This window comes from Panthera leo, chromosome A3 (assembly GCF_018350215.1).
Source record: "Panthera leo isolate Ple1 chromosome A3, P.leo_Ple1_pat1.1, whole genome shotgun sequence".
NCBI classification, from domain to species: Eukaryota; Metazoa; Chordata; class Mammalia; order Carnivora; family Felidae; genus Panthera; species Panthera leo.
Genome location: NC_056681.1, coordinates 60,239,934 through 60,253,103, shown reverse-complemented (window position 1 = coordinate 60,253,103; position 13,170 = coordinate 60,239,934). Strand labels below are relative to the sequence as shown.

Below are 13,170 nucleotides of genomic sequence, written 5' to 3'. Positions count from 1 at the left end.
GAGTCCAAAGAGAAAATGTCTTATGGTCACACAAAAATTGGTAACAAAAATAGAATCAGAATTCCCGATTCTCAACCATGGGAGTGATTACTATAGCTTTTATTTTCTCCCTCACACAAAGGATCTCTTTCTTAATAATGAATAAGGGTACCCTCGTAAACTGGGGACTTCCGTAACTGGCTAATATAACAAGCGATGTTTCTTCTTTTTTTAAAAAACATTTTTAATCTTTATAATGCATCTCAGGAAAGTCAGTGGAACCTGAATGTTCCAGGATACTTAAGCAGAAAAGTTGCATGTTGTGAACTTTCCCAGAGCTGCACCAGCATTCATTGTGAGGTAACATTCTTAGACTAAAGATGCCTGATAAAACTCAACCAGGAAAACGTTTTCAGTTAATTAAAACTTAATTTTAATTCAATAAATATTTCCTGAGTGGTTAATGCCCAGAGACACCAGGATACAACAGTAATGAAAATGTGAAAGTGTTTCTCTCGCTCTTATCCAGTAAACAGACAACTAAAGAAAGATCCAATAAATGCTAACAAGCCATAGCCCCAAAGGAGCAGAAGTCACCTATCCCAGTAGGAAGACAATCAGACAAGTTAGAGGAAGTGATTTATAAAGAGACCTTAAAGATAAGTAACACCCCGCTGAGAAGCAAAGAGAGAGACATATAACAGAATGACACAAATATTTATAGCCATTCACTTAAAAAAAAAAAAATAAAGTGATCTTAAGAGAGGAATTCTCAAGAGATGAAAACTTTAGTAATAAAAGCTGACAGCCAACAGACAAGTGATAACTGACTTTACAGACCAGAGAAAGAGAAAAACCTAAGCTGGCTATGTGGAAGCACACAAGAGTCTGTTTGGTGCCAGTGAAAGCAAGAGAAACTCATGAAAAAGAGGCACTGGGTATCTCCAAAAGAGGTCATGTGGATAGGTTCTGACACAAGAAGTTTATGGTTTAAATTTTGTTTAAGAGACAAATTAGAATTCCAGATGTCCTCTCCCACCCAAAAAGAAAAAACTATCCTGTCCCTTCCAGGGAATAGACTCAATAACAAAAGGAATACAGGAAGGGAGAAGTGGATATAGGGGATGAAAAAAAAAGAACAAGATTAAATGAAATTCTGTTTTTTAAATTGTGAGAACTGTGGCCTCTTTCTTCTCCAAGCTAGGTTTATATACCCTTCTCTAACCAAAATTCTGGGAAATCTAACACACACACCACACCCTCCTCCCCCATCAGCTCAAAAGGATCTATGCAAATCCACCGATGAAATGGCCCTACCAGATGCCACTATACTGAAGCTCACAGTGTACATGTCCCACATATGTGTGATGAGCTTCCAATCAGGTGGTTAAGAAAGAAGACTATTTTTAACCTCATTTGGCTTTTTCAAACTTGATAAAAATTAAAATAAAAAACACAATGGCAGGTATAGGTGGGATGAAAAGGAAATGTCCAAGACAATAAGCGGAGGTTTTTATCATTTTTATATACAAGATAACTAAAAACAGAATTTAAAGCAAATCACACTCAATCTTAATGAAAGTACATGCCAAAACAGGATACCTAAAAAGTAAAAAGTACTCAACCTGTATATCCATTAACATAAATGGCAACTCCACTAAAAATTGTAGATGAAGTTCCATCCTTTTGTAGAGCAGCATCTGACCGAAACTGTTCCTCTAATTTCTGGACCTTGGCAGCCATATACCCACCCTGGAATTAAAAAAAAAAAAAAGTAAACCAGTTACAAAGGTTGTATTTTCTAATCCCCCCCCCCCAATTTTAACAGAAATTTACATTAAAAAGAAAAGTACCTTATTCTATGCTAGTGACCAAGGTATAATGACATAGGATATAATTATAAATATTCACCATAAGGCAAGGCAATAAAAAAGGTTTTTCTATCAACTCAATTCTTAATTATTTTATCACATTCTTATAACAGTTACTTTAAAAGTGGGAAAAGGTAAGACAAGAATAATGAATTTAATGCTACAAAATATTGTTCTTATCTACAAAATCAAGCAGAAGTTACACAGAAGTCTAAACCAATTAAAAATTTGACAAGTGGTCAGTAACAGTGTATTTTCAATTGGTTTCCACTATCTTCTGAATACAGGAAACTTAGAATTAGTAATTTAAAGCAAAATGAAACAGTTCAACAAACGAGTACAGCTCTCCATACATGTAGATAATACAATAAATGATTCAGTGGCCAAATTCTGGATCTAATCAATCTACTTGACAGCAGTAATAATTTTCACTAGAGAACATCAACCTCGGAAAGAACATAAAAACATTATTTTTGCTAAAGACCTATACAAATCTATGAACTTAGCTACACTTTTCCTGAACATTAAACTTAATTATGTGATAATTAAGCTTAATTATGTGAATTATTGATTGTTTTTTGATTTTACTTTACTGATAAAGAACTATCCATTAAATCTTTAAAATACAGTCATAGAAATCTTCAAAGTAGTACTTATTTCCTCCAAAATGGAAATTATTTTGCTGGTTTTGATTATTCAGATATTACATGCTCATTGTGGAAAAAAATTTTTTTTCAGAAAATATAAAGAAAATGTAAATTAGGTATAATCCCATTCACTGTTAATGTTCTGGGATCTATTTTTAAATTTATTACTATGTCTCAGAATATGCACATTTTACATAAATAGGATCATAGAGAATAATCCTTTATGAAACAAGATTTTAGTCAAGGCCATCTCCAGTTAAGAAATAAAAAGCTAAATAATGGCTGAACAGTGTTCTACTGCACAGTGATAATTAACTTGACCAATCCTCTACTACAGTATATCTGGTATTTTCTGTTTTTCAGTATTACTAGCAATGCTGCAATAAAATTATCACAAATAAATATTTGTACACCAGAACATTTATTTCCTCAGGATAAAATAAAGTTCGGGTGTTAAAAAGTTTAAACAAGCTTTCAATACATTGTGAAAACTCAGAAGAGGTGGTATCTAGAGTGACTTACAATTTTAAAAAATGCCTTAAACCACACTCCAACCTACAAGAACGAAAAATACCTAGACAATTAAATATAATTATTTTTATTCTTTTAAAACACACCCATTTTTCCCAGCCATCATTTTCAGCTCGCCTCCTCCCTCCACCTCGTCTCATGGTGGAGCGTCTGTATTAAGGGGGGAAAAAAAAAACTGTCAATTTTATAACGTAATACTAATTGACATTTTATTTCAAGTCAAGAAAAATGACAATTTAAAATAAACTCAAATATTCAATTTGTGAAAGTTAAAACCTTTCCCAAAGCATAACATTCTCCTGCTTCACAAGTGAGATTTGTACCTAAAACACCCTTCTATAGATAAGTATGTTTAAATTATAACTATTATAAATTTTTTATAGCAAAAACATTTATGCATTCCTATGCACCAAATCTAATACACACTTGTGTAAAACATCACCACATTAGACTAACATGGCCATGCTTGTTAACATTAATTAGTATTAACAGAACCCAAGAAAACATTTTCCTTCATGAATTGTCTTCTAATATGGCTCTTAAACTGGCTTTACTATTACATACTAGACACTTAAGAGTACAGTTTTAGTGTAATTCATCTATTATGCAAAAACTCCTAAAAGAAGTCAATTAAAACAGCACATCTTAAGGGAGATAATGTAGAAGGATTATCACTTATCACAAACTATTAAACTGGCATTCTCCTTAAGGCTACACTTGACCCACTATGCTGTTAAACCACCCAAATGACCAAATAATGGCTTATCTCAAGTGTTAGGTGCCTTAGTAGCTAGCAAGGTTATCAAATGGTTCAGAAGTCAAAGCAGGCACTAAATGAAACTCCTTATAAAACTCGTCTAGCTATACGGCTACATCTTGAGACCCGACTGCATTATCCTTCACAAAACTAACTCGCCCTCTATTTAGGTTATTTTTCTTCTACTACATAAGTTAATATCAATTAATATGTTACAGGAGAAGCTCTGTACATTATCCAAGTCAAATTAGCTGTGATATGGTTTATAAGAATTTGTTACTGAGTGAAACCTTAAAATATGACACTTTAGACACACACATAAGCATTTTCTCTCAAATATTTCTATACTTGATATATTGTGCAATGTAGTTTTTCCTTGCTGACATTTATATTATGAATGTTTACTGTCAGCTTTTAAAAGGGGCCTAAAAGATATGTAGAGACCTTCTCTTAAAAAGGTAAGTCCAGGGGCGCCTGGGTGGTTCAGTCGGTTGAGTGTCCAACTTCGGCTCAGGTCATGATCTCACAATTTGTGGGTTCAAGCCCCGCATCAGGCTCTGCACTGACCGCTTGCTAAGAGCCTGGAGCCTGCTTCAGATTCTGTGTCTCCTTCTCTCTCTGCCCCTCCCCCGCTCACGCTTTGTCTCACTGTTTCTCAAAAATAAATAAATGTAAATAAATAAATAAATAAGTAAGTAAGTCCTATAGAGAGACAAGGGGCATGAGCAAAGAGCTCTGTGAACAAGAGGCAACGTAATTAATCCAGAATAGGGGATGTGGATGCTGGCAGAGAAGATTTGGTGTTGTTTTCAGTTTGACAAAGGTAGGGGCATGGCTACCCAATGTGTTCATTATGAGTCCTAGAACTGCCATATTGTTCTGCTAAATACTTCTATTTTCAAGAGGTACACTTTGGGGCGCCTGGGTGGCTCAGTCGGTTAAGCAGCCGACTTTGGCTCGGGTCATGATTTCACGGTCCGTGAGTTTGAGCCCCGCGTCGGGCTCTGTGCTGACAGCTCAGAGCCTGGAGCCTGTTTCAGATTCTGTGTCTCCCTCTCTCTGACCCTCCCCCATTCATGCTCTGTCTCTTTCTGTCTCAAAAATAAATAAACGTTAAAAAAAAAAAAAAAAAAAGAGGTACACTTTGTCCAGTCCCTCAAGACTTCTCCCCTTATCTTAAAGGAGTAGGGGAAATGTGTTAACACAAAGTTCGTGACTTCGTATTAACTTTGAATCTATACATCTGCTCTTAATAAGTAAAGAGTCTGGGAGTTCTGGCCCTTGTATGTTAGGAATGCTCACAAAAATTAAAGGGAACAATTAATCAGCTAAATGAAAAGTAAGTTAAAGAATATATTATTCATTTAAGATCTACTGGGTAACTACTGCAAAAGGCCAATATGAGAAATCCTAATCAGTGGTTTCATGAGGGTAGGAGAGTATGAAATAAAGTTGTAAGTTAAAAAAAATTTTTTCAAGCTTCTTCTTCTAATTCAAAGTAATAAAGCTATCCCAGACAAATGTTTAAGCTTTGAAAAAGTAAAAGACTGAAATTAGTAATTTCTTCATTTCAACTAATTTGAGTACAGCAAACTCCTATTGATTGATTCAGGATTCAAATAGACTGAAAAAAAAGGGAAAAAGAAGAAACGTTTCATTTTATACATTCAAATTCTATTTTTGAGAAAAACCCGTAACAAGTAGTTAACTAGGTTACTGGGATCAATCTTCCTGGTGAGAAAGAAGAAAACTAAGCAAAACATTATTTTTTAAAAAACAAAATAATGAAAAATTACTGGGCTCAGATTTAGAAGATGACAAAGAAACCCTGCCAGCTCACCTGTCCTCCCCAGGTTGGGACAGCTTTTTCCTCTGAAAGCATGTGGCAATTGTAATAGTCTGGGCAATGTTTCTGAACAAACACAGCACTAAGGGAACAACAGTTGGAATTCAAGTGTCCTCCAAGCATATATATCTCCACACTTGGGATTAGAATCCTAGGGGTAAGTAAACTGGAAGTAGACAAACCAAATTTTGCCAAAAATGTAGCCTGCCTTGGATTATTTCAACCTCTGAAAGTAAATTAGATGATCCTAAAGAACACAAATACATGGAGGTCAAATAACATGCTACTAAATAATGAAATGGGTCAACCAAGAAATCAAGGAGGAAAAATGAAAAAATACATAGACACATGAAAATGAAAACACAATGGTCCAAAATCTTCAGGATGCACCAAAAGCAGTTCTAAGAGGGAAGTTTATAACAATACAGGTCTACCTCGAGAAGCAAAAAAAACTCAAATAAACAACCTAACCTTACACCTAAAAGAGGTAGAAAAAGGAGAAAAAACCCAAAACCAGTAGAAAGAAGAAAAAATAACAATTAGGGCAGAAATAAAATAGAAACCAAAAAAACAACAGAACAGATCAATGAAACCAAGAGCTGATTCTTTGGAATCAAGTGTTTACCCAGACTCATTAAAAAAAAGAGGGTGCCTGGGTGACTCAGCTGGTTAAGCATTCAACTTCAGCTCAGGTCATGATCTCACAGTTTGAGTTCAAGCCTCATGTCAGGCTCTGTGCGGACAGTTCCAGGCCCGCTTCAGATCTCTTTCTCTCTTTCTCTTTCTCTCTCTCTCTCTCTCTCTCTCTCTCTCTCACCCTCCCCTGATCACTCTCAAAATTAAATAAACAAACATTAAGGGGCGCCTGGGTGGCGCAGTCGGTTAAGCGTCTGACTTCAGCCAGGTCACAATCTCACGGTCCGTGAGTTCGAGCCCCGCGTCAGGCTCTGGGCTGATGGCTCGGAGCCTGGAGCCTGTTTCCGATTCTGTGTCTTCCTCTCTCTCTGCCCCTCCCCCGTTCATGCTCTGTCTCTCTCTGTCCCAAAAATAAATTAAAAACGTTGGAAAAAAATTAAAAAAAAAATAATAAATAAACAAACATTAAAAAGAGAGGGGGGGTACTCAAATCAACAAAATTAGAAATAAAAGAGGAGAGGGGTACATGGGTGGCTCAGTCAGTTAAGCATCTGACTTCAGCTCAGGTCACATCTCGCAGTTCATGAGTTTGAGCCCTGTGTCAGGCTTTGTGCTGACAGCTCAGAGCCTGGAGCCTGCTTCAGATTCTGTGTCTCCTAATCTCTCTGCCCCTCCCCTACTCACACTCTCTCTCAAAAATAAATAAACATTAAAAAAATTTTTAAAGAAAGAAAAGAGGAGAAATAACACTACAGAAATATAAAGGATAGTTAGAGAAGATCATGAAAAATTAATTATAAGCCAACAAATGGGACAACCTAGAAGAAATAGATAAATTCCTAGAAACAGTAACTTCTCAAAACTGAATCAGGAAGAAATAGGAAATGTGAACAGACCTATTGCCAGCAATGGAATTGAATCCGTATTCAAAAAACTCCCAACAAACTGAAGTCCAGGATCAGATGGCTTCACAGGTGAATTCTAGAAAACATTTAAGGACGAGTTGATACCTATTCCAAAAGCCAGAAAAGGAAGAAAAGCCTCCAAATTCATTCTGTGAGGCAGGCATTACCCTGGTAACCAAAACCAGATAAAGATACTACAAAAAAAGGGAACTACAGGTCAGTATCTCTGATAAGCAAAGATGCAAAACTTCTCAACAAAATATTAGCAAGCTGAATCCGACAATATGTTAAAAAAAATCATTAACTATGATTCATAATGGGATTTATCCCAAGTATGCAAGGGTGGTTCAATATTCACAAATCAATCAACGTAGTACATCATATTAACAAAAAAAGGGAAAATCATATGATCATTTCAACAGATGCAGAAAAAGCATCTGACACAGTTACAACACCCACTCATGATAAAAATCCTCAACAAAGTAGGCTTAGAGAGAACATACCTCAACACAAAGGCCATATATGAAAAACCCACAGTTAACCTCATACTCAATGGTGAAAACCTGAGAGCTTTTCCCCTAAGATCGAGAACAAGACAAGGATGCCACTCCCACCACTTTTATTGAATATAGTACTGGAAGTCCTAACCACAGCAGTTAGGTAACAGAAAAAAATAAGAGGCATCCAAATTGGTAAAGAACAAGTAAAACTTCCATTATTTGCAAATAACATGATATTATATATGGAAAACCCTAAAGACTCCACCAAAATACTACTAGAACTGATAAATGAATACATTAGGATTGCAGGATACAAAATCAATATACAGAAATACATTGCATTTCTATATACTAATCATGGAGCAAAGAGAGAAATTAGTAAAATAATCCCACTTACAATAACACCAAAAAATAAAAAAAAATAAAATAAAATACCTAGGAATAAACTTAACCAAGGAGGTGAAAAACCTATACTCTGAAAACTATAAAACATGAATGAAAGAAACTGAAGATGACACAAAAAAATGGAAAGATATTCCATGCTCATGGAAGGGAGAACCAATATTGTTAAATTTCCATACCACCCAAAGCAATCTACAGATTTAATACAATCCCTAGTAAAATACCAACAGCGTATTTCACAGAACGACAACAAATAATCCTAAAATTTGTATGGAACCACAAGACTCTGAATAGACATAGCCATCTTGAAAAAGAAAAACTGTAGATATCACAATTCCAGATTTCAAGATACACTACACAAAGCTGTAGTAATCAAAACACTATGGTAGTGGGATGAAAACAGATACAAAGATGAAGGAACAGAAGAGAGAGCCCAGAAATAAACCCACGATTACATGGTCAATTAATCTTGGACAAAGGAAGCAAGCATGTGCAATGGGAAAAAGACAATCTTTTCAACAAATAGTGTTGAGAAAAATAGCAACATGCAAAAGAATTAAACTGCACCAGTTTCTTACACCATATACAAAAATAAACTCAAAATGGATTAAAGACCTAAATGTGTGACCTCAAACCATAAAAATCCTAGAAGAGAGCACAGGCAGCAATTTTTCCAACAATGGCCATAGCTACATTTTTCTAGATAGGTCTCCGGCCTCAAGGGAAAGAAAAGCAAAAATAAACTATTGGGACTACAACAAAAATAAAAAGCTTCTGCAAAGCAAAGGAAACAATCAACAAAACTAAAGACAACCTACTGAATGGAAGAAGATATTTGCAAATGACATACCTGATAAAGGATTAGTAATACCAAAAAAATCCCAAATAATCCAATTAGAAACAGGCAGAAGACATGAACAAACATTTCTCCAACCACAAACATATACACATGGCCAAAAGACACACGAAAAGATGCATAACATCACTCATCATTAGGGAAATGTAAATCCAAACCACAATGAGGTATCAATTCACACCTGTCAGAATAACTAAAATCAAAAATACAAAAAACAACAAGTATTGGCAAGGATGTAGAGAAAAAGGATCCTTTGTGAACTGTTGGTGAGAATGCACACTGGTGCAGCCACTGTGGAAAACAGTATAGAAGTTTCTTAAAAAATTAAATGATTTTTTACAATAAATTATATGATTTTTAATCAATAAATTATATGATCCAGTAATTCCGCTAGTGGGTATTTACCCAAAGAATATGAAAACACTAATTCAAAAAGATACATGTACCCCTATGTTTACTGCAGCATTACTTAGAAGAGCCAAATTATGGAAGCAGCCCAAGTGTCCATCAACAGATGAATGGATAATGATATCTATACACAACGTAATATTATTCAGCCATAAAGAAAAACGAAATTTGCCACCTACAATAACATGAATGGAGCTAGAGTATTAAGCTAAGTGAAATAAGCCAGTCAGAGAAAGATAAATACCACATGATTTCAATTCTTATGTGGAATTTAAGAAACAAACCAAAAAGAGACAAGCCAAAAACAGACTCTGAGAACAAACTGATGGTTACCAACCAGAGGAGAGGTGGATGGGTGAAATAGGTGAAGGGGATTAAAGAGTATTACTTACCATGTAATGTATAGAATTCCTGAATCACTATATTGTACACCTGAAACTAATATAACATTGTACATGAACTACACTGGAATGATAATTAAAAAAAAAAAAAAGATGATCTGGAATGCTCTAAACCATCTGGCAGAAGCAATGTAAACCCTGTACAGGGAACGACAACATCCTAAACACATGTTTCTGAAAACTATTTTGAAAATATAAAGTCTGGCATACAAATAAAAATAACCAGGCACACAAAGTAGTAAGATCACATGAGTGAGAACCAACAGAAACAAAGTAAACAGACCTACAAAGACTCCAGATACTGATTTTTTTTAAATATATGAAATTTATTGTCAAATTGGTTTCCATAAAACACCCAGTGCTCATCCCAAAAGATGCTCTCTTCAATACCCATCACCCACCCTCCCCTCTCTTCCACCCCCCATCAGCCCTGTTTGTTTCCAGATACTGATTTTAACCCAGTTAAAGATTAACTATGCTTACTATGTTCAAGGAAACAAATAAATAGCTGCCATGGGTGGGGAAAACAGATTTCATTCAAAATATTCAAAGGAGGACCAATTACATAAAGGCTGTCTTTTCAACAGAAACAATAGTGCCAGAAGACTACACTGAAAGAAAATAATTACTTAGAATTCTATACCCAGAGAAAAATTCAGTCAAGAAAGAGAACATAAAGGTATCTGGGGCAAATTAAAAACAGAAGCTAATGCCACCAGCAAACTTGAACTACAGGAAATCCTAAAAGATATCCCTCAGGTAGAAGAAAATATTAGCTTGGAAGATCAAAAATACAGGAAAAATGTAGCAAGGAAAACAATAAATATCTGGATTAATCAATGTTAAATACTGACTAAATAAAAGTGCAGTAATGACAGTCAATCTGTTATTTTTTGTAGAATATACAGCACAGTGGATCAAAGAATTATGAATAAAAGAGTAGAAGAGGAAATGTTTCTAGTACAGGCTGTGCCACTAACTGGTTTCACTGATCTCTGGTACATCTCCATTTCTCTGGGTCTCAATTACATTGCAGGGTCTTTAAGAGGTTTGGGTAGTTGACTACTAGATTTACCATAAATTGAATTTATCTGAGAACAGCAGAGGAATTCCAATTTGGGAAACTCCTGTGGTAGCAAGGTATAGGCAAGCCTGTTAAGGGTTTGGGGCGGGCTGTATTTATGGGCAAGGATTGTAAAGAGGGGGAAGCCCAGGTGGAATCCAAGCAGTAAGTTCACTGGCTTGAGGATGGGGAGAGATTTTTGGCAGACATTCATTGGTCAGGAGAGGTCTCCATCTTCTGTAAATCAGGCATTTACAGCAAATCAGTGCCTCAGTTCTTAAGTTCATTCCTCTGAGGGCACGTGCCTGAGATTCTCCATTTCAAATCCTCTGGTTCCATTTTAGATTAAAATTCTTCCACAGTTCCCTTTTGTACTCCATACAAGACACACAGAAATATTTTCAGAAATTAAATATAAAAATTAACATTATATCCATATACTTCAGCAACATACTTAAATTTGAAATTACATTGTGTAACAGTTTTGATGCTCTACATTTATTTATGCAGACCTCCTAGACTTATTCAGAAAAGACTTAAGGCAACCAGTCCTATCAAATTCATTTAAATAATATGTATAGACCAAGATGGCCTGTGACAGTGGATTGGGGTAAAAACCTAACTAAATCTGGTGTTTGCTACATACTGGGAGTAGCAATTCATCAGCCCTGTCACTGTTGTAGACAACAGTAGTATAACTCTTCTTTTGTCAGACAAAGATGCTAGATAGTTCAGTAGACAGCTGTAGATTACTTCTCATAGCATAGGTAATTATGGCATGTAAGAAATAATTCAGATGTGTATAGGAGAGACCACATTAAACTACCTATAGATCAAAGCTAATGGAATATTACTGTGTATAAAGCACTATATTATACTAAACAGTACTGAGATAAATAAAATTATAGACATTTTTATATAAATTTTAAAACTTTACAATCTAAAAGGAAATGAGCACCAATTAAGGAAATACTAACTAGCCCTACAAACGAACTTAAGAGGAAGATTTCATGCAGAAGAGTAGGGAGGACAAAAAAACAAAAACAAAACCAAAACCAAAACCAAAACCTGGACACAAAGAAAACTACATAACCCACATCTAAGATGCTGGCAAAGAGCAGTAACAGACCAACCTGGCATGCAGCAAAGCTCCCTGACAACCTAAACTGTAAGGTCAGTAAGAGACAGGAAGGTGACAGGTGAAGGTGACAGACAGGTGACAGGAAGCAAGTAATAAGTAGGCTTATCAGACTTCTGTTCATATGTACACAGCACCAAAGATTGTTCATACTTCATTTACTTCAGTTAAACCCACACTCCTCTCCTTTCTCATACTCAAAACATTGCAGAATGAATATATGAAGAATATACTATGTATATAAAATAATTAATAATCTTGCATATGATAGAAAGTCAACAAGTTCTTATTTAATAAAGAAAATAAACTTCTATGTAGGAGATAAAGCAAGGTAGAAATAATAATGTCTCTAGTATAATGTACCCCAATGTATCTATATTTAAAACTGTACCTTGTATATTTAATCTTATGTTTTTTATTGTTTTTTTTTTTTAAGCTTTTATTTTTAAGTAATCTCCATACTCAACGTGGGGCTCAAACTCATGACCCTGAGATCAAGAGTCACATGCTCTACTGACTAAGCCAGCCAGGCACCCCTATTTCTCTTATTTTAAAACATCTTTCCAAAGAATCACAGTCAGATTCTGTGTTTAACAGATAGAATATACGATATGCTCCCTCCCCCCAAAACGGTACACAGACCAGATTAGCAAATGATACACACTTTTGATGCTAACAAGAACCATCCAACAGGTGGGATTAAATGTAAGTCATTTAGGGGGTTCTAAACACTACAGTGCTTTCTTTGTAGTGTGAAATCAGGAAACAACATAAAAACCTATTTGTGGAAAGTGGTATGCCATGAAGTCAGGGCTTATGTTTGTGCTAACCAGTATAGAGCTTCAAAAAGAGGCACCTATGCCTCTCAAGACAGATTCAGGGGAATAGTTCTCCACTCCAGATGACTGATTTGTTTCTTCAAATAGGACTTCCCCTAGAATGGAGAACAGTAAGTCAGGACACCACAACTTGACAGAAATAACCCTTAAAAACAACACACATGCTCTGTTCTTATCTTCTCTGTTCCAAGCATCCTTCTGACTTACAACATGTCCTCTTGACTAACCCTGCTCACTAAGAAGAGAATGCCCTTTATCAACAAGTCATCCAATTATCAAGTCACACTTATAAATAAAAATTGGCCTTCTAGATGAAACTCTTGCTGACTACGTTCCCAATCTAGTCCCACGACCTTGAGGAAAGTGATAAATGTTTCTGAAACTGTAATAC

At 35.5% G+C, this 13,170-nt stretch overlaps 1 protein-coding gene across 10 annotated transcripts in view; it reads right to left on the bottom strand.

Annotated features, from left to right (window-relative positions):
* Window positions 1–13,170, bottom strand: part of REV1 (REV1 DNA directed polymerase) — a 92,416-nt gene that overhangs the window by 59,392 nt on the left and 19,854 nt on the right. For 3 of the 10 annotated variants that reach the window (XM_042932005.1, XM_042932006.1, XM_042932007.1), the window contains exon 1: window positions 1,605–1,688. Coding sequence is in view for 7 of the 10 variants with exons in the window: in XM_042931996.1 (XP_042787930.1) it covers window positions 1,605–1,731; window positions 3,115–3,168 (181 nt within the window). In the remaining 3 variants the exon portion in view is untranslated. Of the gene's footprint in view, window positions 1–1,604; window positions 1,732–3,114; window positions 3,179–5,625; window positions 5,906–7,163; window positions 7,249–9,730; window positions 9,777–12,770; window positions 12,875–13,170 lie in introns of those variants that run through there. The other 7 variants (XM_042932001.1, XM_042932002.1, XM_042931996.1 and 4 more) reach the window with 6 other exon arrangements.